Genomic DNA, 22,629 nt, shown 5'->3' with positions numbered 1-22,629 from the left:
GAAATCTGTCTTTCAGATTTGCCAGAAGGTAGGCGTTGAGCCCGCTGTGTGTGTGTGTCTGTCCTGTGTCTTGCCTCCATCATTAACCCCCCTCTTCTGGCTCTTGCTCCCTCCTCCACCTGCTAACCGAGTCTGTGTGGCCCTCCTCTCTCTGCCATCTTAAAGGGATGAAGCCTGCCTCTAATGGGGCATCCCCACAAGGCCTGCCTTCCCTGCCTCCTGCTGACGGGAAGGTGAGGGGGCACATAACCCCCAAGAGGGCACATTTGCCTCACAAGGCAAATGGCTTTGAAACTGAGGGGCCTTGGGCCCGCAGTTATGCCTGTCCCCAAGCAAGGGGGGACCTTCTCAGGGAATTCTCCCTTTAAGATTGTCCTCGCTGCCCCCCCCAGGGTTTTGGTCACCAGTGTTGGGTTCCTTTTCTGTCCCTTTACCCTGCTGTGTGCATGCTCTGTGAGGAGGCTCACTGGGGTTAAAAGTGCGTCTGGGATCCTGTTTCATTCTGGGCTCTCCTGGACTTCCCTCCTCTGGTCCCCTGATCTTCAGGGCTGTGTGACCTCTTCCCCTGTCCTGTGGGATGGCAGGACCTCAGAGGTACTACAGAGACACGGTTGCCAAGGTGGCAGTCTGAGTCCTCCAGGCCCAAGGAGCCTTTGCCACGAATGGAGCACAGCGCCCCCTTCTGGCAGCTTCTGCAGAACTAGACCGCCCTCCCCCACCAGCACACCTCCTGCCTCCCCAGTGTCTGGGTGGATCAAGCCCCCTCTCATCTGGGCTGTGTTCACCTGACATGGCCTGTGGGTTCCAAAGAGCCAGGGGCTGGGAGGTTCTAGGGGCATTCTGCTCCAAGTCCTGAGAAAGAGTGAGAGATCCTGCCCCGCCCTCTGCCATCTCCCTTCTCAGGCTGGGTCCTGGCCTTCCACTCCTGGCCCCATCCTCTTCCTCTCTAGACGCCTGGGTGGGCCAGGCCTGGGTTGGGAGCACTGGTTCCCTGAGGCTGAGTCGGCCCTGGCCCTCTGCTGTAACTGGGACGCCTGGTGGTCACATTGGCTCCCCCACCTGGTGGAGAATGTGTCAAGACAGGGTCTCAGGCTTCTCCTTTTGACACTCCCCAGCCCCACCCCCCAACCTTTCACTGCATGGCTGTCCATTGCTGCACAGGGCCCCAGTGGGGCCTGCCTTGCAGGGGCCTCTGCCCACACCGGCAGGAGCCAGGCCCTCGGGTGGGGCTGGAGAGAGCAGCTGGGGGCTTGTTTGCATTGTGTCTGTTGTGTCTTTGTGTTCTTTTACATGTGCTGCTGCTGCTCCTCTCTTCCTCTGCCTTATGCCCCTGCCCTCCTCCCCAGTCCCCAATTTCCCGGCTCCAGGCACTCATCTTCCAGCCAGGAGAAGCCGCTCAGCGGGGCCAGACCTCTTTCCCACCCACCCTCCCAACGTGTCTACCTGCCCTGCCCTCCGTCCTCCCCCCTGCACAAGCAGATGGTCAGCAGGCTGGCAGATGGGGAGTTAAAGAAGGAAGGGACGTGGCCTTTCCCTTCCTGCAGCCAGGCCTTATCGCCCTTTTCCTCCCCACTCCTCAGCAGGCAGATCGGAGGGCTTGGCCCTTGGGACCCTCTGAGAGAGGCCTCCACACTCTCCCCAGCCCCTTCTCCCACAAAGATACACAAAACACACTGTATCCTCTTCCCTCCCAGAGGGCTACCATTCCAAGACCCTGGTATATTGGTGCAAAAGACCCCGTCACAGCCCCACCCCAGTGCAGACGATGAGCTTGGCCGCCTCCTGCTGTGACGCGTGTGCACATCCAGCCCTCCTTCTGGAGCTGAGGCGCCCTCTCCCCAGCACAGATCCCTGGGAGTGGGAGGGACAGGCCTGTGTGCTGGGCTCCCGGCTGGACAGGAGTTGAGCCGCCAGTGTGAGGCGCTGCAGAGCCGTGTTGGCCTGCCAGGTGATGGGCAAGTGGCCTGAGGGCTTGGGTCCTACCCACCACCAGTGGCACCTGCCAGTACCCACCCTCACCTGGGTCTGCGGCGGCGGAAGGAGCAAGAGGCCCCAGCACTAAACTCTCCCTCGCTCTGTTTTTTGAGGAACCTGAATGAACCTGAAAGCAAAGATCGAGTGGAGACGCTCAGGTGAGAGGGCTGGAGCCAGCAGCGGCCCTGCCCGGGCCACCGGGCTCGCCACACGCCTCCTGCTCCTCTCTTCCTTCTGCCACTTGGCTCTTCCCCTGCCCCCACCCTGCTGGGGCCTCCATCTCCTCAGCCAGCCTCAGCCCCCAACTACAGTCGTTTTGGGCCCTCCTCCTCAGGTCTGGTGTGTTCTGGAAGGAGGAGCCCTGGGCTGGGCGGTTGGGGCTGCAGATCCCTCCTTGATGACCAGCTCACCTTTTTGTGTCTCAGTTTTTTCCTCCCATGTAGGCAGTTTGTGAACTGCTCAGGGCCACTGAGCACATGATCCCGTTTCTTCCCCAGCCCTCCCCTTGTCACTGAAAGAAACGGTAACTGCATGGAACTGTCACCCCTCCAGGGATGGCCTCTCCTCACCATCCCTTTGCCCCCTCTGACCAGGTTCTAACTGCTCCCTCTTCCAGCACGGATTGCTCCTGCACACTCTCCCTCTCCTCTGGTCTCAGGGTCTGTCTGCCTGCCTGCCAGGGGGGCTGTCCCGGGGGTGGGGTGCCTCGGCCCCCCGCCTGACACCCACCTCTGCCCTCTCTGCAGACCTCACGTGGTGGGCGGTGGAGTGGGCAATGACAAAGAGAAGGAAGACTTTCGAGAGGCCAAGCCACGCTCGCTGCGTTTCACGTGGAGCATGAAGACCACGAGCTCCATGGAGCCCAATGAGATGATGCGGGAGATCCGCAAGGTGCTGGACGCGAACAGCTGCCAGAGTGAGCTGCATGAGAAGTACATGCTGCTGTGCATGCATGGCACGCCGGGTCACGAGGACTTCGTGCAGTGGGAGATGGAGGTGTGCAAACTGCCGCGACTCTCCCTCAACGGCGTGCGGTTTAAGCGGATATCAGGCACCTCCATGGCCTTCAAAAACATTGCCTCCAAAATAGCAAATGAGCTTAAGCTTTAACGGGCTGCCAGGAGTGGGGGGAGCCCGAGGCGGCCAGCTGGACTTAGCTGCTGGGGCCACCACTCCACCCCACGGGCGAGACTTTGGATTGGACTCGGTGTGTCTCCCCCTGCTGGCACTTCTCCCTCCCCGCCCGTCTTGGTTCTTCTTCCACGTCTGTGAGGACTGGGAGATGGTTCTTCTCCCCACACAGTCTCCCCTGCCCACAAGTCCCCCTCCCCCCGCTCTTCCCCACAGGAGGCAAAGGAAGGGGAGGGAGGGTGGGGGCAGGGCTCCCCCTCGGTACTGCGGTTGCACAGAGTATTTCGCCTAAACCAAGAAATTTTTTATTACCAAAAAAAAAAAAGAAAAAAAAAAAAATCCCAGCGGCCACCTTTCCTCCCTGCCCCATTGGGACAGTTGAGACTGGATCTCTGGGGTTTCCTGGGAGGGTGGCTCAGGGCTGGAACACTCTCAGGCAAGAGTGGTGGAGTCCCCGTCAGTCCTTCCGCCAGGCCCACTTTGGGCTTCTCCGTACTCCTCCCCTCCTTCCCTCCAAGCAAACCACCAGAGGTGGCCTTCCCCTGACCTCAGGCCCCAGGGCTTGAGGCCTGGGCAGCTGTGGACTGGGGTGGGGGTGGGGCTGGTGGCTGCTCTGGGGCTGCAAGGTGAGGCGGAGGGGCACTGGCCTCCCTCCACACTGTATCCTCCGCCTGCCCTCCTTCCCCAGAGCCGGGCATTTCGTTCCACAAGCTGCTGTGGGGGCATTCGTTCCCCTCCTCAAAGTCTGTGCCATCTTCCCCACCCCCTCCCAGGTAGAAGGAGGGGCTGACCCCAGGGCTGGGAGGGGGAGGGGATGCCTGGCAGACAGGCTCCTCAGGGTCCCTGGGCTGCTCCCAGGGACTCTGGGTCTTCTCGTTCTGGGAGGGCCTTTGTCTGGAAGCACAACCTCCTTCCCCGGCCGTTCCTCCCCGCCACTTCCCCCTCGTTGGCATTAATCTGGGCACCAGCTAGTTCCATAGCAGTGACTTTCCTCACGCTGTCTCATCTCGGCCTTGCCTTTTCTTCCTGACACTGTCACCCCTCCTCTCAGGAGACGCGGCCCAGGGCTTCCCTGGCCGCCTGGCCGGGAGCTGGTTGGCAGCAGGGCCGGGAGCATCTGCCCTCCACGTGGTAGGGACAGCCAGGTGAACTGGCTCCTAGCCTGCTCACCTCCGTGGCCAGTGAGGGAGTGGGGGGTTATGGGCGCTTGGCTGGTGGCGGCCGCTGCATCCCTTAATTTATTTCTCTGCTGTTTCTGTTCTTGAGAAGTTGGGGGAGGGAGTCCTGTACAGAGGCTGCCTCTACCCTCACCTGAGTTGTACATTTTTTTGTGATGGGTTTTATTTTTTATTTTATTATTTTATTTTTTTGATTTATGATAACTTCACTCCTGTTCATCACCCCCACTCCCAGGCCAGGCTCAGTGGCAAGTCGAGCCCTTGGGTCCCGGGAAGGAGCCTTGCCAACCTCAGCCCTCCTGCCCACGCCCCCAACTGCTCCGGCTCAGACCAAGGGCTCCTCCTCCCGCCCTCCCTCTTCCCACCTTTGGAACAGCCCGGGTGCTCTGAGGGGGCCAGGAGGGCATGGCTTGGCCCCCCAAAGGGTGGGGGCCAGGGGCACCCAGGCAAGGTGGCCCCTCCCCACCCAGCCCCCTCCTGCACTTAGTTTCTCTTCTGGATCAAACACATAATAAAGAGAATGTTTGGAATCTGAGCTGCCGCCTCCCATTTCTTCTCCCAGCTGGGCAGGGACCCAGTCCCCGTGGGCAAGATGCCGCCCAGCCGCAGGCCTTGCAGGGGAGAAATGGGGAAGGCCCTAGGCTGGGTGGGCTCAGCCCCTCCCACTCCCAGGGCTCAGATGGAAGCAAAGCCTAGGGCCCTTACACAGAGGCAAAGAGGACTCGATGAACTTACTTAGGAGTTTTTTTTTTATTTTTTAAAAACGTTGAAAAATAAACCCAGGTCTGCGTGAAGTTCCTGACCACCCCCCTTTCTCCAAGTTTGGGCAGTGGGTGCAGCAGGCACCCTCGGTGCCTCAGCGCTCCACCCACCCTTGAAGATGAGCGATTCCCCTCCAGCCTCTGCTGCTGTCAGGCCCTGAGGAACCTCTGCCCACCTCTCCCCGCAAAAGCCCCCCTCCCCAACTCACCCCAGATTTATTGCTAAAAGAAGGGAAAGAGGAAGGAGAACAGCCCACACACCAGACAGTCCTCTCCCCCACCCACCTCCATGCTACAGTCACTACCCCCCACACAAAGGGCAGGGCCCAAAGGCCAAGCCCCAGCAGCCATTCCAGTCCCAGCCTGGAAGCAGAAAGCAGACCCTCTGGCCGGCTCAGAAGGCCAGCCCCGGCCCCTGGCTGGGGAGCCAGGTTCGGCTGCCAGGGTTGCATGCAGAGCCCACAGGTCCAGGCTGTGCCCATTGAGAGCTCTGGGTCTTCCTGCCCAGAGCCCTGGTCCCTTCTGTCCTCAGTGATGGTGGAGGTGCCCAGGGATGTCCAGCGAAGGAGCTTCTGGTTGGTGAAGGACCGCAGGGCTCAGAGTGAGGGCGCCGGGGGCTCCAGAGGGGGTCCAATCAGGGTGGGTGGGGGCTGGGGGCCCGAGCGGGCGCTGTGGCGGGAGGCAGCCAGAGCAGGGCGGATGAGCGGTGGCGGGGGCTGGTTGGGGGCCAGCCGGGGCTGGAGGAAGCGGCCCTGCTGTAGTGGAGGGGGCTGACGAAGCAGAGTGGGCGCCGTGGGCAGGGGTGGCCGCAGCAGTGGGGGTGGCTGGGACAGCGCGGTGGGAGGTGGAGGGGGCGGTGGTGCAGGGGGCACCAACCGAGGCACAGATGTGGAGACAGATGTAATCTGGACCTGAGGGGAGAGAAAAGGGTCAGAAACCAGGCTTGCTCACACCCTCAGCCCAGTCTCAGGACCAAGGCTGAGGCCGGGCCTCTCCTCTCTGCTCTCTGAAGGGCTTCTCTCACCCCCTTCTCACCTCATCATCTTCCTCTAGGGCTGGGGCTGGCAAGGGAGCCCCTCTCCTAGCCTCCTCCATGGGGACTGGGGCTCCAGGGGCCCCATCCTGCTCGGCCTCCCATTCCTGCAGCACCTCCTCGAGATTGAAGCGGCGCCGGTAGCTCACAAAGAAGGTCTTCACCTGGGTCAGAGTCTTGTTCCCAATCACCTCTGCAATAGCCCCAAAGTCTTTGCCATACCTACGGATGGCTGCAAGGGTCAAAAGGGCAGAGTGTGAACTCGTCTCAGAACTAGTCACTTCCCTGATTCTTCCCCTCTACCCTCAACTCCTTGGAGGGTGGGGAAATAGATTCCTGGGACTGCTCTGTTCTCCCCATGGTCTAACCCACCTTGTACAGCCAAAAGCTGCTCATCTGTGGTCCAGCGGGAGTTGAACTTGGTGTTGGCCTGGAGAGCAAAGAGTATGTCCATTAGACTCAAAACGATGGAAGTTGAAGCCCTACCCTCCAAACAGGACTCCCTTTTCTGTCCCACCGCCTAAGAGAACTCGGCTCTGTATCCAAACCTGGAGAGCAGCCTTACCTCAGGGGGGCGGAGTGGATCAATGCCACCTTCCAGAGCTTGGCGGAGGCTGCTATTGGTCTGCTTCATGCTTTGCACCTGGGAGCACCAGGACAGGAAAGCACATCAAACCCTATCCCAGGGAAGCCGTCACCAACCCTCACCAGTGCCCTCTGTCCCCTGCAGCTACCACTCCTACTTCCCCAACAAAGCTCTCTGCCACCCACCATCCAACCCACTCCTCCCTCTCAGTGGGGGAGACACTGTGCTTCTCCCCTTTCCACAGAGCAGTTTTTTTAAAAGGCTCAAAAATAAGAGCAAATTACCCAGAATCCCACAGGATGAGGCAGAGCCAGGCCAGGCACCTGTACTATCTCCCTCATACCTCAGCTGTCCCCCAAAATTTAGTTCCCAGGTCTGACGGCCCTCTCTGCAAGGCTCTTCTTTTCTCCACCCCCACCTGGCGCTTGAGGGAGACGAGCTGGGAGTCCAGGTCTCGAAGCGTGAGGTTAGCAAGGTCTGGGCTTCCCGACACAGCAGTGAGGCCCTCGGGGCTCAGGTACATGCCCTTGGGTGGGCGCCGCCGGGTCCGCAGCGGGTGGTGGCGATACTGGGACACCTGGACCTCCTTCTTCCCAGGGCCTGGGCGGGCATTCAGGGGCCGAGAGGGCAGAAGCTGCAGGGAAAAGAGAGGGGGTGGGTGGTGCAGAGCCCAAGGAGGGGCAGGCAGGCAGGTGGGCAGGGCCAGACCGGCTTTAGGGCCTCACCTCTCTCTTGGAGTCTCCAGCGTCTGGCTCTCCCTCACTCACGGCTCCTCGGCCCTCTTCAAGCTCATCACTGCTGACACAGGGGCCATGGAGGAAATGAGGCCGGGGCCAGGGCCCACCAGGAACTCTGCTTGTCCCCACCGAGCGCTTACCCGTGCCCCCACCTGTCTTCTTTGTCCTTGCGGCCCCCTAGTCGCCGGGCCTGCCTGTCCATCACGCTGGTTCGGCTGCGGGTCTTCTTCCAAGAGTAGTAATACTTCACCAGGCTGGGGATCAGTTTGTCCGGCAGCTGAGGAAGGCAATGCCAGCAGATGGGGTCCACCCAGGCCTCTGGGCCCTAGTAGGCTCATCAGAGAAGGGGCTGAGGTGCACTGGCAGATAGAGGGGAGAGGGATTTACCATCTGCTGGATACGCTGGAAGCACTTGCCATGGAAGCCAAAGGCCTGTTCAAATAGCACCTTGTCCTCTACCGTCCACTCGTCAGGGAATGGGGTGAAGTTGGCTAGGTCAGCCAGCGACTTCTCCACGTCATGTTTGTGCCACAAGAGCATGCCCAGTGCCTGGCTCAGGACAGGGGCAGCTCAGCTCAGCTGCCCCAGCACTGTCCCGTCCCCACCCCAAATCTCCACTCGGCCGAGCCTCACCTGCTCAATGTTGTAACCGTGTTTCTCCTTGGCCATTGCAATGTACTTGTCAACTGGAGGGGCAGGAGAAAGCAGGTCTTGGAGGAGGGCGTTACAGGCCTTGCCCAGAGAGGGGTCCCTCCCCAGGGACCCCAACCCTAGGGTATGGTTTGAACCCACACCCCTCAACCTCCAGCCCACTTCTGAGAAGAGTCGGCTACTGGCTGGCATGAACCCATCTAGTCACCCAGGGTGCTGCCCACTCACGCTTGGCATCTGACACACAGTGGTTGGGCGACCACACCAGCATCCCCTTCAGCTCCTTGTTGCTGTAGCGCGCGGGGCTCTCTGAAAGGTGGCGGGGCAGAGGAGGGGAGGCACTCAGATCAGCCTGTGATGCTAGCCTAGGCAGCGGAGCAGTGGGGCTGGGGAGGTGAGGCCCAGAAGGGAAGGAGGGGCAGAGACCCAGACAGGAAGGCAGAGCAGGAAAAGGAGCTGTGCCACAGGGCCATCCCCGTCCGCGTGCCTGTCCTGTGATGGGAGTCAGCCAGGGCTTCCCAGGTGGGGCTCTGGGCCAAGCCATGGTCCCTCCGCTCCCCTCCGATTGCAGCCTGTCCTACCACTCACCAGGCTTGCACTCCGGAATTACGGCCTGGTAATTGGTTCCAACGCGGATCATGCTGTCTGTGGAACCAGGAGAAGGCAGTCAGGACTCCAGGGAGGGACGGTGGGTGGGAGGATGTGGCAGGGGAGGTGGCTGGCCCAGAGCTCTCCTCTCTGACCACCCAGGGCCCCCACCTTCCGGGAGGCTCACTTTTCCCTGATCTTCCCCTTCAGCTACCGTCAGCCACAGAAGAATTGGAAGGGTTGTACCGGAGGGGGTGCGAGGTGGGGGGTGAAGGGGTAAGGGGACAGTTTCAGAGCCCAGGCCAAGCAAAGCCCTTTGTTCTGGCTAGGGGGTAGGGGGTGGACTGCCCCCGGGCCTGGACCGCAGCCCTTCAGGGAACCCAAAGCTCCTCCCCACCACATGAGCCACACAGCTCCTCGTGGTATCTTTCCAGCCCCTGCCCATCAGACCTCAGTCCCCTGCAAGGTGGCACTGTATAAGGGGCCCAGTATGAAGAAAGGAGTTATGCCTAGGTCTCTCCAGCTCCCAGGAGCAATTGCAGGGAGCGAGTGCACGGCCGGGGAGGGCACTACCACCTCCTGGGCAACGCTAGGGGCCCAGTCTGCAGATTCCCTGTGCCGGCTGCCCCATAGGGGAGAAGCAAGGCAGAGGCTCCAATCCAGGGCAAGGGGGCAGGAGCCACCAGTATAATCAGCCCGTGGACGGAAACTACACCACCACCCCTCCCCGCCGCGCCACCAGGTCCGACGCGCGTTTAACCCTAGGCCGCCGGGCTCACCGTGCGAGTGCTCCTCCTCGCTGCTGTCATCTTCCGAGTGGGGTTGTCCACCGTTGGGCGCCGTCTTGGCCCGGCTGCGGGACAGGATCCCAGAGCCCGCGCTCGGCTTCTCCATCACCGAGGGCATTACCCCGCCCAGCTGCCCCGGGGGGCGCGGGTGCCTTTGGAGAGCGACGGAGCTCGCTACGCTCGCCCCGAGTGCCGTGCCCGGCCCGGCCTGGAGAGGTCGCCACTGAGGCTACGAGAGGCAGGAGGTCGGCGTGGCTGGGGTCCGGCAGGGCGGGCGCCCAGCGGGCAGCCCCAGCTCTCTCTGCGACCCCCACGGGCGAGGGCGTCAGAAAAGTTTGTGCTGAAGTCGGGTACGCGGGGAATGAGCGCAAGGTCCGGGGCGGCCGCGGTGCGCTCACTCTGTGCGCTCCACGGGCTTGAAGCTTCCGCAGAGAAGTGGGGCGCCCTGCCCTCGGGGCGCGCCAGAGCCCACCTCCCGCCTGCCCACGCCGCGAAGTGGGCGGACGATGCAGCGCAACGTGCGCCCCCGGGGGCTCCGCGCCTCTCGACTGCGCCCGGGATGCCCCGGTCCCCGGGCAGGAACCCCGTCCGGACCAGCCCCCTGCCCGCGACGGCAGCCGGAGGGGCCCCGCCGGTGGCGGCGGTGCCTGCGGCGGGGCGGGACGCACGGCGCGCGGCGCTGGGGCAGAGTTGCCGGGAGGCGGGCGGAGCGCAGCCGCGGGCGCCGCCTCGCACCCTCTCCGACGCGCTCTCCCCGCCGCTCGGGCTGCGCCTCGCCGGCCCGCTCCGCCGCCGCTCCTCGCGCACACAATGAAGCTGCTGGCAGGGAAGTAGTGCCGGCTGCGGCCTCAGCACCCCTCCCCCAGCCGATGCCTCCGCCAGCTGAACATCTGGCCCTGGGGTGGGAGGGAGGGCCGGGGGCGGGGCCTGGGCCGGGGCTAGACCTCAGGGGGTGGGGTCATCACGCGGGTGGGGAGCGCTCCCTCTGCGGGCCCCCTTGCATGCCGGGGCTCCCAGACGTGCCCCTGGGGGAAATCCCGCTGCCCCCCTAGAGTAGCTGGGGGTCAGCCCCACCCACGCGCACACCGGCCCCGCACATTAGTGGGCTCTGGTTACCGCCGCCTGCCCTGGGGGCCGTGAGGCCGCCTGCCTGCCTGCCCGCCCGGGTGGAGCCCAGCTTTTCCTTCCATTTCCCTTCCTGCCAAGGAACTCCCCGCCCCCCCTTCCGCAGGGGGACCCCCCTTCATGCGCCCTTGGGGGCTCCAGCGGATGGGAGGCCGGACAGGCGAGGAATGCATTCCTCCAATAGCTACCGGGCCAAAGCCTGGCTTCTGTTGGCTCTGTGGGTCCCCAGGGGTCACCCCAATTCCCTTTTAACTGCTGCAGTCTGTACCCCAAAACAGTAAAGCAGGGGCCAAGGGTTGGGGAGTGGAAGGTGCAGGGGAAGGGCTGCACCACAGGACTCCTCCCCATTAGGTTCGCTGTCACCCCAGCTGGGGAGTAGCATCTCCCCCACCCCCAGCACGGGCAGAGTGACAGACAGGGAAGCGGGTAGAGCGGCACAGACGGAGATGGGGGAGGGGGTGGGCAAAGACTTTCAAAGCCAGACCCAGCCACCCTGCCAGGCACACAAAGAGCCAGCGCACACACCGGCGGCGGCTCCGAGCAAGAGCTGCGCCCGTGCCTGTCCCCGCCGCCCCGGGCACGTGCTGCCGCGCACACAGGCCGAAGCCCCCGCCCGCTGCCCCTCCTAGCCGGGACCCGGAGCCTCCAGGACACACCTTCACTGGGCACACCCCGCTGTGCCCAGACGGAGCCGAGCCTGCACCCGCGTCTCCTCTCCCTTCCCTTCCCGGCCACTCTGTAATCAGATTCCTAAATTTAGAAGCAGCCCTGGGCCCAACCAGGGATCCCAGCCCCCACTCGCTGCCTGTGGCCAGCCGGCTGGGGGCTGCGGTCGAGCCGCGACCCGGCGGGGCAGCCTGTTCCTGGGGGCTCCTGCGTGTGGCAGGCAAAGTCAGGCACGACCCCACCCATCTGCGGCTCTGTCGGGCCGCCTGGGGCCACCCTCGGGCCACCCAGCCCGCGGCCACGTTGCCCGGCACACCTCGGGCCAGGGCTCTGGGGCCTTTTTCCTCCTCGTAAATCAAGAATTGGGCATCAAGCCCCGGGGTGGGGAGGTCTGGACAAAGGAGGAGAACGAATGGGCCAAGGGCAGGTCTGAGCCGGAGAGGGTCTGCTCCAAGGTGACCCCTCCTGAGTGGCAGGGTGCCATCCTCCCACCCCGCAGCAACTCCAGCCCTTAGAGGCTCCCATCTCTGTCCCCTCCTGCCTGGCAGGCTGCCATCGCTGCACCACCGCCCTCTCCCAGGATGGAGTCCTCCATCTTGCCCTGGTCCCGGGCTCCCGTGAGGCAGGGCCTCACTTGCCCCCTCCCGCCCCCCGATTTCCACACTCGTACCTTGGGGCCAGGGCCCAGCCGCCCTGCCCCTCCCCCAGCCTCAGCGTCTAGCTCATTTGCTTGCCTCCTCCTGGGCTGCCCCAGGACCCCCAGCCTCTCATGCAAGGGCCCCAGCCTCTGGCTTCTCTCCCTCCGAAACACCCACCCCCACCCCATAAGACCCTAACTGCTCTCTCTTCTCCCAGAGCCAGATGCTCAGGGCCAGAAGAAGATTCTGCTCTGGAAGTGGGGGCAGGGAGGGGAGGCTTATTCCTTTGTGTGTGGGGGGTGGGGGTGGGGGGATCCCTAGGTCTTGGTGTGGTGAGGCTTCTGCCTAAGAGGTGGGACACTGGAGGGATGTCCTAGGAGTTTGGGGGCGACTGAGGGGGCCACAGTGTCCGGAGAGGAGGCATGTTCCCATTGAGCAGCCCCCTCCCCAAGGGGTAATGGTGCAGAGTTAGGAGGGGGAGGGGCAAGGCCCCACCCCTCCCACCTGCTGCAGCCGCCCCCTCCCCTGCTGGCCCCCTTTTTTGTGCAAAGCCACACAAAGGACAAGGGGCCCCGGCCGGCCTGGCCATCTGCTCCCAGCAGCCTGAAGGCTCTTAAAGGGACAGCATCCCCTCCTTGCCGCCCTGGGGCTGTCGGGCAGGACCAAGCGGGGCTGCTCCACAGGAGGCGGGCTCAGCGGTACCCCAAATCCCATCCACCTGTCCCTAGCTCCCCAAGCCCCCAGGCCAAGCACCATCCTCCCCCAGGCCTGGGGCGCAGAGGTGCCACGTGGTCAGGAGCAGGGGGGTGTGGCAGGGGAGAGGAGGAGAAGCAGCCTGGGGACCGGCCCCTCCTCCCCGCTTGCCCAAGGCCGCCGCAGGGGCCCAGAAAGCCCTGTGGCGCGGCCCCAGAACTGGGGTCCTTCGCCCCTGGAGTCCACCTCGGAGCTCTGTGAGAGCGGCCAGTCTCCGGCGAATGCCCTCCCGGCCATGTTCGCGGAGGCGCTCGCCCCTCTGCTTCCACAGTGAGGACTGCAGGACGGCTCCAGCTTTTTGGGGGCCGCCGCCTTGGTGCGGCTGCCTCGCAGCAACCCAGTGCTTGGGGCGCGTTTGTTTCCTGCGTTTTACAGATGAGGAAACTGAGGCTTTGCGCAGGTCCTTGCAAAGCCGTGCCCACTCCTGAAGCCTGCCTGCTTCTCCTGGGCCAGATGAGGCTCTCTGCCTCGGATCCTCTTGGGAGCCTTCCCTGGCCAGGCCAATTCCCCGCAGTGCCTCTGCGGCTCTGCTCCCGGACATAAATTTGCGTTGTGTGAGTGTTTATTTCTTGTCTGTCTCCTCGCTGGGCTGTGAGCTCCGTGGGGGCTGGGGTTGTGCCCACCTTGCTCAGTGCCTGGTATACAGAAGGCACTCAATATTTGTTGAGTGAATAAATGTTAGGAGCCCAAAGGGCCTTTCTCTTCTCTGGGCTCCTCTGCCCTCTGCTGGCTGGGCATTTTGCCTCCTCCTCCTCCCTCCTCAAGGTGAGGCAGGAGGGACAAAGGTCTAGTAGGGATGCTGGGAAAGAAAAGAGGGTGACCTTGGGCCGCCACCAGCCTCCCCTCATGGCTTCCTCCTCCCAAAGGCGGGGGCACCTCCAGCCAATCCCAGATGGCCAGCCCTGCCAGACAGACTGGGACTGTCCTGAGCTCTGGCCCAGGGAGGCTGGCCGCTGTGGTGTGGTGCCTGGGACCCGGCCAGGCCCTCAGTGGCCACAGCCAAGGGGCTAAGCTTGGGAAGGAGGGTGGTGGGATCTCAGGTGAAACCTGGCTTTGCAATAGGGGGGTTTTGAGGGGTGTGCTCCCCTCCATTAGTGGTCTTGGGGGAAGATGAAGCTGGGGAATGGAGATGGTGGACTGCAGTGTGGAAGGAGACTGGGGAGCTCCCTCCTGGCCCCCACCCCCTCAATCCTGCCCAGACAGGAATTTGATCCCTCCCTCCCCTCCCCACCCACTGGGGCCCACTGGCAGGTTGTGTGGCCCCGGGCACTTCCTTCCCCCTCTCTGGGCCCTGCTGGTGGATCTCCTGGGCCGCACTCCCACCCAGGCTTGTGAAGAGGCTGAGAGAAGGTGACAGAGGTGACAACTCTGGTGCTTTGCACGGCCTCAGCACTGTGCCTGAGGGAGGAGGGGGCTAATGGAAGGCTTTGGGGAGAGCCAAAAAGGCGTGAGGTTGGCAAGGAGATCCCAGCTTCCTGATGCCCAAGCTGAGGAAAACTGACTCCCTGAACAGGCAGGAACTGGGGAGGAAGGGTCAGCCAGACCTCAGCTAGGAGAGATGGGAAGGGGACAGGGGCTCCCTGGACTCCAGTGAGGGCATCTCCCAGGCTCAGGGGCCGCTCTGTTTCTCTGGAAGCGGGGCCTCCCCTCTCCCTCACCTGGACAACCCTGGCCTCCTGAGCCAGTCGGCGCCCTCTGGTGGTGGTGGCTTGGACCAAGGGAGTTCCATCTCAGCCTGGGCACAAATGTTGGCCCAGGGAGGCTGAGCCAGGTGCCCCAAGGAGCCCATTCTTCTGGGTTGAGCACCTGGGATCACAGTCACCTGGGGTTACTGAGTCTTAGATCCAATCACTAGCAAGTCTCATTGCCCCAGAGCCTCGAGAGGAGGTTCCCAGAGCAGAGTCAGAGAGAGCAAAGACCCCTAAAGAAAGGACAGAGGAGGCATAGGAACAGCAGGGGAAGTGCAGGCCAAGGAGTTCAGGTCAGACAGGCAGCCCTGGCTATGCCTCTCACTTGCTGTGTGGCCTTAGATGAGTTACTTGGCGTCTCTGAGCCTCAGTCCCTTCATCTCTAAAAGGGGACCATAATCTTGAGTTTGTTGGGTTGTTAGGAGGATACAGTGACTCTCAGATGGAATGTGGTACAGCCTCCACTGATGGTTTCCTTCCAACGCAGGGGTCCCCTCTTGAGCACCCTCAGCAAGGCTGGAAGCCCCCTCAGCCCAGGGCTCATCCTCTGTGGACCAGTTCAGGGCCATCCCCATCCCAGCCCCTCGGTCTGACCTCTAGTGTGAGAAGCTCCTCCTCCCTGACATTTGACGCTGGACCTCTTACCTTCAGACTTGGTGGACAGCGCCAAGTTCCTGCCTTCAGTCTGACCCCTCTATCCACCACACACATGTAGCTGGATACAGATTCTTAAATAGTGCTTTGATCATGTCCCACTCCTGCTCAACAGCCTTCCATGGTTCCCTATTGTCTGCCAGACAAAGTTGGAACACCTTCTCCTCTCCCAGCACAGCCATCAAGGGCTTTCTAGCCTGTGTCTGATCCAGCCAAACAGGTCTGTTCACCATCTGCTAAGCACTGCCTGGCACTCCAGAATGCTGGGACACCCGCCCGCATACCCTAGCCTGGTCCACCCATCTGCATGCCCCATGCTCGGCCCCTCCCTCTGGACTGCTGAGTCCTGCGTGTGAGCTCTGCTCTGCCAGGGCACATCCAGGACTCCCAGCCTGGCAGTGAGCCCTCTTCCTGCTCCTACTCCCCGCACCCCCTTCCTTATGCTCCTCCTCCATCAGCCCATCCCCTGCGTGGCTCTTAGCACCTGCTCTTGCCTCCCACTTCCAGAGAAAATAGAGGCCATCTGGGAGGAACCCCCTCCATGGTCTCCCCCCGCACCCACAGACTCAGCTTCTTCCCTCTCACCTCCAGTATAGATGTACCTTCACCCCTTCTGGGCTAACCTCACCCTCAGCCCCCCCTCAGCATCACTCTCCCACCCCATCACCTCAGCTCCTTGCTCCTCCTTTGCCTCTCCTCTGTCTTTGTCTCTTTCCCTCCACACATAAACCTGCTTAAGTCCCTACATCCTAAAACACCCTCCACCCCCCCCCACACAACTTGACACACACACACACACACCTCCCCTCATTCATGTTCCCCTTTACCGCTCACTTTCAACTAGGCGACTGCTACCTTTTTTTTTTTTAATTGTGGTAAATATATAGGTAACAAAATAGTTGCCATTTCAACCATCTTCTTGTGTACAGTTCAGTGATATTAAACATGTTTCTCATGTTGTTCAACCATTACTGTTAACCGTTCCCGAATTTTTCCATCACCCTTAACAGAAGCTCCGTGTTCCCCTAGGTGTTGAAACTTCCTTTCCTCCTCCCGCCTGCCTGCCCCTGGTAGCCACTAATAAGCCTTGATCTCTATACACTTGCCTTCTCTAGATATTTCTTGTAAGTGAAATCATACTGTATTTGTCCTTTTGTGACTGACTTTGCTGCTTTTTTTTTTTTCTTAAAGCGTGGCTTCTTAAAAGAGTTATCACACCCCTCTACCCATGTCCTCACCTCCCACTCACTCCCCAGCCCATTTCACTCTCTGCCACCCCACTGAAATGGTTCTTAACAAGGTCACCAGTGACTTTGTTATCGCAAAACCCAAAGGACCTTTGGCGGGCATCGGCTTCAGGCAGGACTGGTCACTGAGGGCCACCTCCTGTTCCTGGGCATGAGCTCCTCCCTGGCCCCCTCCTGGCTGGCCCCCCACCTCTTAGTGTTGGTCCTGGGGGCTCAGTCTGTGTCCCTCAATTCCCCAGGCTCTCATATCAGACCTTGGACTGTAGACATTCCAATCTCTGTCCCCAACCCAGACCTCCACCCTGGGCTCCAAGCCCTGTATCTAACCAACTGCCTCCTGGACATCGGGACTCGGCTGTCAGGCATCTCAAGCCCTGCCTCTCTAAAACGCATCTGGGTATCTGAAAGACCTATATGACTTGCTGTCCCCCTCCCTATTCCCCTTCCAGCCAGTGCCCAAAGTAGAAGCTTGGGAGTTACCCCTGCCTCTTCCCTCTCCTTCACTTCCATATCCTTCAGACCCCAATTCCTGTCAATCTCCTTCCCCTCTGCCTCACCCCATTACTGAAACAGCCTCCGAATTGGCCCCCCCACCTTCTCTCTTGCCATCCTCTAATTTGTTCTCTATTCAACAGCCGGGGTGATCTGTCTAAATCCCAGTCTGATCAAGTCAATCCTCTGCTTCTCATTGTTCTTGGGTTAATCTCAAACTCCTTAACATGGCTTAAAATCTGGCCGCCTGACATCCTTGACGCCTTTCCCTCTCCCACTTGCGGGTATGTGTGGTGCTATGGGGTTGATCTCTTCCCAAGGTCAGCCTTTCCCAAGGCCCTGACACCATGATTGGTTCAGAAGTGATCTAGAGACTTAAGCTGGCCCAGTCTACTTGCCACGAATGTGGGACAAAGGCCACAAAGCTGAGCCCAGGAGCTCCAGCTGCCATCTTTTGACCCTCAAGGAAAGCCACCACTGTGGAGGGCAGAATGAAGAGACAGGAAAAAACTGGTTGCTTAGTGACATTATTGAGTCATTTGATCAGATCTCAGCTGAAGCCACTGAAACTTTGAGCTTTTCAGTTCCGTGCGCCAATACATTTCCTTTATTGTTTGAGCCTGGTTGATTTCAGTTTTCTGTCACTTGCAACCACAGCCTCTGAAACAATTCATCTCTCAACACTACCCCGCATGAACTTATGCTTTAGCCACACTCAACAACCTGCAGATCCCAGGATGCAAAGAGTTCTCGCTCTTGTCTTGGAGTCGTTACACATGAGATTCATGACACCTGGAACGCCTGCCCCTCCTTTCCTTCTTGATTAATTCTTATTTGTCTTTCCGATGAAAGTCAGGTGTCACCTTGTTCAGGCCATCTGCCCCCGCCCCATCTCAGCACTGATCACACTCTGTTGTAACCTGTTTACCTGTGAGCCCAGAGAGGACAGGCATCTGTCTTATTCACCTGTGCATCTCCAGTTGCACACATAGTTCCACAGCAGCTGGTACATAGTAGGTGCTCAATAAATGGCTGCTGAACGAATTAACCTCAGACCTCCCCAAGTGCCATTTCCTCACAAAAAAATAGTTACTGTCGAGTCAGTTTGGACTCTTGACAACCCCATGTGTGTCAGGGTAGAACTGTGCTCCAGACGGTTTTTAATACCTGATTTTTCAGAATTACATCACCAGGCCTTTCTTCCAAGGCACCTCTGGGTGAACTTGAACTCCCAGCCTTTCAGTTAGTAGCTAAGCATGTTAACTGTTTGCACCACCCAGTGACTCAAAGGAAAGCCCCCTAACTGCCCTCCGCTCCTTAGCTGCTCCCAGCCCCTCTCACTCTGCTGGTCTGAGAAGATCACTTTTGCCAAAACTCTTCTGATTTTACCAACAGATTAGCAGTTCCCTAAGGGCAAAGACTTATAATAATAACATAAATAATAGCCAACACCTTTGAGTGGCTGCTCTTTATTTTTTGATAGCTAAATACCTAGAGCCTAGAAGAGTGCAGGTACATAGTAGGTGCTCAGTAACTATTGTTGACTAAATTAGTGCAGGGATAAACAAATGAATTAAATGCTTACTAGTTACCAACAACAGTATGCAAAATGCTTCACATAAATTATCTCATTTTCCCACACAGTAGCCCTGTGAGGCAGGTATTCAAATTGTCAAATTGTCGTCATTTTACAGATAAGGAAGCTGAGGCTTTAGAAGGTAATCTGCTTAAGACCACACAGCTTGAAAGGGGTGGAGCTGGGATCTGACTCCAAGCCTGCTGATGCTGGAGCCCTGTTGTTTATATCCTGTGTCCATACCCTTTTCGTTAGGATACATTTGGCTGCAAGTAAAGGAGCAGCCAATTCATGGTGGCTCAGAGCCCTGGTGGTGCAATGGTTAAGCGTTCAGCCGCTAACCAAAAAGGTCGGCGGTTCTAATCCACCAGCTGCTCCTTGGAAACCCTATGGGGCAGTTCTACTTTGTCCAATAGGGTTGCTATGAGTCCGTATCGACTCGATGACAATGGGTTTTTCAATGGGTGAGCAAAACAGACATTTTATTATCTTTCTTAAGAAATATGGCGTTCTCTGGTCTCACTGCTGGATCTCAAAATGGTGCCATAGAATAGAATGACAAGAAGGCTAAGAGGTCAACCTGGAAGTTTAGTTTGGACCTTACTCATCCAATAGAAGATGGAATTTTTTATTCTGGAAATTTTGAATGGTTCCTACGGAAGAGAGTTAAAATTAAAGTCAGTGGAAAAACTGGAAATCTCAGAAATGTTCTTCACATTGAATGCCTCACAAATAAAATTACAGTTGTTTCTGAGAAACAGTTCTCTAAAAGGTATTTGAAATACCTTACCAAGAAATACCTTAAGAAGAACAATCTTCATGATTGGTTTCATGTGGCTGCATCTGACAAAGAGACTTATGAACTTCTTTACTTCCAGATTAGTCAAAATGAAGATAGATCTGAGTCTGAGGTGAAGTCTCCTTTCAGCGCTTTGCTTACTAATAAAACAAATGCAGCATACAAGAGAAAGAAACATCTAGAAATGGACTTTTAATTTATTGGTGAATAAAAAACCTTGTACACTGTAAAAAAAGAAAAAGAAGTGTGGAGGTTGATGGTCACCACTGCCAGAGGCTTAAGTGGGTCATCAAGGTCTCAGGTGCTTCTCATTCAACAGCTCTGCCTCCAGTCACACATCAGATTTTTCTCATGGTCACTAAATGGTTGCAGCTGCACCGAGCATCCCATCCTTGGAGGACAATTTCCAGAGTTGGAAGGAAGGGGCATGGGGCAGAGGTTTTCTCCTTGGCATCTGTTATAGACTGAATTGTGTCCCCCACAAAAAAAGATATGTTGAAGTCCTAACTCCCTGTACCTGTGAATGTCACCCTGTTTGGAAATAGGGTCTTTGATGATGTTATCAGTTAGGTTAATATGGGGTCACAGTGGTGTAGGGTGATGTTATGGATTGAATTGTGTCCCCCAAAAATATGTGTTGTAAAATTCTAACCCCTATACCTGGGGATGTAACTGGGAATAGGGTTTTCTTTGTTATGTATTCTAAGCCAATCCCTTTTGAGATATAAAAGGAACAGATTAGGCAGAGAAGCAACGAAGCATGAAAGGGGGAAAAATAGATACCGCATGGAGATCTCCAAGGAAAGCCAAGAAGAACGCTAGAGAAGCTGAGACAAGGATTTCCCCCCAGAGCTGACGGAGAGAGAGCCTTCCCCTAGAGCAGGTAGCCTGAATTCAGACTTCTAGTCTCCTGAACTGTGAGAAAATAAATATCTGCTCATTAGAGCCACCCGCTTGTGGTATTTCTGTTGTAGCAGCACTAAGAGATTAAGACAGATAGGCCCTAATCCCACATGACTGGTGTCCTTGTAAAAAACACATAGAGATAGGGGGACAGAGGAAGGACACCATGTGACTCTGTAGCTGCAGGCCAAGGAACGCCAGACAGAATCAACACAGCTGACACCCTAATCTCAGACTCTCAGCCCCCAGAACTGTGAAACAATAAATTCTGTTCTTTAAAGCCATTCACTTTGTGGTACTTTGTCCCAGCAGCCCTAGGAAAGTAAGGCTGCATCTCTTTTCATCAGGGAGGAAAATCTTTCCCAGAAATCCCTTAAACCAGTCCTTGGCAAAGGAGGATGGGATCTCCATGCTGGGATTGGGCTGAGCACACCTGCCATGACATCCAGGGATCTCCACCCCTCACCTGAGCAGAGTTGGGGTTCTGATAGCAGGGAATAAGGGTGCATGGCTCTTGGGTAGACAGACAACAGTGCCTTTCTCACCATAACAACACCCACCACTGCCCTTCCACCCCATGTCCCGACACAGCACCCTGCATCAGAGCATTCAGAAATACCTGTTGGCTCAGCTATAAACAGGAAACGGGAGGAGGGTTCTCTTCCCAGGCAGACCTGGACTCTGGAGTCATGGCTCTCAGGTGCCCACCTTTCTTAAGACAAGAACAAGCAGCAAGGGTTTAACTTCTGCTGGAAGACAAGCTGGTTGGGCCCCGTGGTGTGTCTGCAGGGACAGATAACCTGGAACAGACAGACAAGTTGGTGGATTTCAAATCCTCTGTAGATTAGATGCTTTCAGCCATTCACTCAACCTGTGTTTATTGTCCACTGTCTCCTCCCTCTCCTTCATGGAGTCTTAACCAGCAGATACTGGTTGGGAGATTGCCTGGAGACCGGGAGTCTGTATCTTGCTTCAGCAAGAAAGGATATCATAAGGGATTAGTAATGTCTGCCGTGGACTCAAAGTGGGCAGGCAGGAGGCAGCAGGTCTGGACTGACCATTGACCCTATAGAGGGGATCAACAGCTTCCATGAGCAGGGGATTGGCCCAGGTGGGGCATGAATTCCCTAAACAAGGACCTGAAAAGGCAGTAGGCCTCTTAGGACATCTCGCGCTGTCCTACCCTTGGGAAGCGACTGCTCCTCTCTGGACCTTGACTTCCCCAATGCCATGGAGGGACGGACTAGGTGACCACTCAGCCCCTCCTAGCCCCTCCTAGCCCTGATGTGCTTGCAGTCTCATCTTCCAAAGTCCAGTGAAGCCAGCTGCTGTTGTTAAATCCAGCCACCAGTTGCTGCCACCTCCTGTCTCCAGGGGCAAGGGCGGGACATGAAGATGTTGCAGTTGAAAAAGCCAACCCCAGAACCCATTGCTGTCGAGTCGATTCCAACTCATAGAATAGAATTGCCCCACTGGGTCTCCAAGGCTGTGATCTTTATGGAAGCAGACTGCTGCATCTTCCTCCCATGGAGTGGCTGGAGGGTTGGAACCCCCAACATTTTGGTTAGCATCTGAACACTTTAACCACTGTGCCACCAGGGCTCCTTAAACAAGTGGGAAGCTTTAATTGGGACTTGGTATTAATTATCTATTGCTGCATAATGAATGACCCCAAAACTGAGTGGCTTCAAACAACAGTCCTAAACCAAACCAAATCAGTTGCCGTCGATGTTGACACATGGTGACCCCGTGTGTAGAATTGTATTCCATACAGGTTTCAGTGGCTGAACTTTTGGAAGTAGATCACCAGGCCTTTCTTCTGAGGTACCTCTGAGTGGACTCTGGAACGGACTTGAACTGCCAACCTTTCTTTTAACAGCTGAGCACTTGTTTGTGCCACCCAGAGACTCCTAAGACAACAGTAAACATGTATAGTTTCTGTGAGTCAGGAGCTCAGGAGTGACTTAACTGGTTGGTTCTGACCCAGGATCTTCCATGAGGTTGTAGTCAAAACGTTGGTTGGTCGTGCTCTTTGAAAGAAATATCTATATGGGATCAAACTGACAACAGCAACTTGGAAGGTTAGATGGGAGGCTTAGGGGGCAGTGAGCTTATGTTAATGGGGGAGGAACAACTCAAAAACAGGATGGTGAGAATGGTTGCACAACTTGAAGAATGTAATCAAAGTCAATGGATTGTACATGTTGAAATTGTTGAATTGGTGCATATTCTGCTGTGTATATTCTCAACGACAAAAAATAAAATAAATTACTACAAAAAAAATGTTGGTTGGGGCTTCAGTCTTGCAAAAATGGCATGGTGGTGGCAGAGGTCCTCTAACTTCAGAGGGGAGAGAGGAGAATCAAGATCAGCATCAGCCTAAGGCTGATTCCTATAAGGTGGAGGTCAGACATACCTCCACCCTCCAACCTTTTTACCGATTCTGACACCAGCCGTCCCTTCCACAGCACGTTATACTTCTCTGCTGGGTTTGATAATTCATTGCAATGTCCACACAGAACTCACAGACCATACTCATCGATTATGGGGTTTATTAGGGAAGCAACAGGTTACAATTCGGGATCAGGAACGACTCAGGATACAGTTGTTTGGTCAGGACAGCTTCTTCTCAGCCATGCCCTCAGCCCCTGCCCTGCTTGG

At 57.7% G+C, this 22,629-nt stretch overlaps 2 protein-coding genes and 1 pseudogene across 9 annotated transcripts in view; 2 read left to right on the top strand and 1 right to left on the bottom strand.

The window, feature by feature from the left end:
- The window catches only part of MARK2 (microtubule affinity regulating kinase 2), a 60,388-nt gene extending 55,570 nt beyond the window's left edge, over window positions 1–4,818 (top strand). For 2 of the 7 annotated variants that reach the window (XM_004383807.1, XM_004383806.1), the window contains 2 exons: window positions 2,088–2,132; window positions 2,721–4,818. In XM_004383807.1, coding sequence (XP_004383864.1) covers window positions 2,088–2,132; window positions 2,721–3,084 — 409 coding nt within the window. In that variant the 3' untranslated portion in view covers window positions 3,085–4,818. Of the gene's footprint in view, window position 1; window positions 29–2,087; window positions 2,133–2,720 lie in introns of all 7 variants that reach the window. The other 5 variants (XM_004383804.1, XM_012557661.2, XM_004383808.1 and 2 more) reach the window with 5 other exon arrangements.
- A 208-nt stretch (window positions 4,819–5,026) lies between these two features.
- On the bottom strand, window positions 5,027–10,262 carry RCOR2 (REST corepressor 2). 2 transcript variants are annotated; one of them, XM_004383803.1, is made up of 12 exons: window positions 9,419–10,262; window positions 8,640–8,696; window positions 8,280–8,360; window positions 8,034–8,086; window positions 7,788–7,949; window positions 7,553–7,677; window positions 7,389–7,458; window positions 7,082–7,297; window positions 6,643–6,720; window positions 6,450–6,507; window positions 6,080–6,309; window positions 5,027–5,955 (listed from the first exon to the last, which is right to left on the bottom strand). In XM_004383803.1, the coding sequence occupies exons 1-12, from the start codon at window positions 9,543–9,545 to the stop codon at window positions 5,641–5,643; spliced, it is 1,572 nt and encodes a 523-aa protein (XP_004383860.1). In that variant the 5' UTR covers window positions 9,546–10,262; the 3' UTR covers window positions 5,027–5,640. The 2 variants fall into 2 exon arrangements, with proteins under 2 accessions (XP_004383860.1, XP_023594065.1); XM_023738297.1 differs by lacking the exons at window positions 8,640–8,696; window positions 9,419–10,262 and having other exon boundaries at window positions 5,641–5,955; window positions 7,389–7,461; window positions 8,280–8,343.
- An 8,507-nt stretch (window positions 10,263–18,769) lies between these two features.
- Window positions 18,770–22,629, top strand: part of LOC101345230 (60S ribosomal protein L22-like 1 pseudogene) — an 11,002-nt pseudogene continuing 7,142 nt past the window's right edge.

Source organism: Trichechus manatus, unplaced genomic scaffold, assembly GCF_000243295.1.
Source record: "Trichechus manatus latirostris isolate Lorelei unplaced genomic scaffold, TriManLat1.0 scaffold00113, whole genome shotgun sequence".
Classification (NCBI taxonomy): domain Eukaryota; kingdom Metazoa; phylum Chordata; class Mammalia; order Sirenia; family Trichechidae; genus Trichechus; species Trichechus manatus.
The sequence above is the reverse complement of the archived record's forward strand: the minus strand, read 5'-3'. Positions and strand labels throughout refer to the sequence as shown.

What these genes read in the sequence shown, in the direction of transcription:
- RCOR2 (XM_004383803.1), bottom strand. Translation starts at nt 9,545, where the DNA reads ATGCCCTCGGTGATGGAGAAGCCGAGCGCGGGCTCTGGGATCCTGTCC. An exon ending in ACGGTTACAACATTGAGCAG is followed by an intron (nt 7,950 to 8,033) that starts GTGAGGCTCGGC and finishes GTCCTGAGCCAG; the next exon opens with GCACTGGGCATGCTCTTGTG. An exon ending in ATCCACTCCGCCCCCCTGAG is followed by an intron (nt 6,508 to 6,642) that starts GTAAGGCTGCTC and finishes TTTGCTCTCCAG; the next exon opens with GCCAACACCAAGTTCAACTC.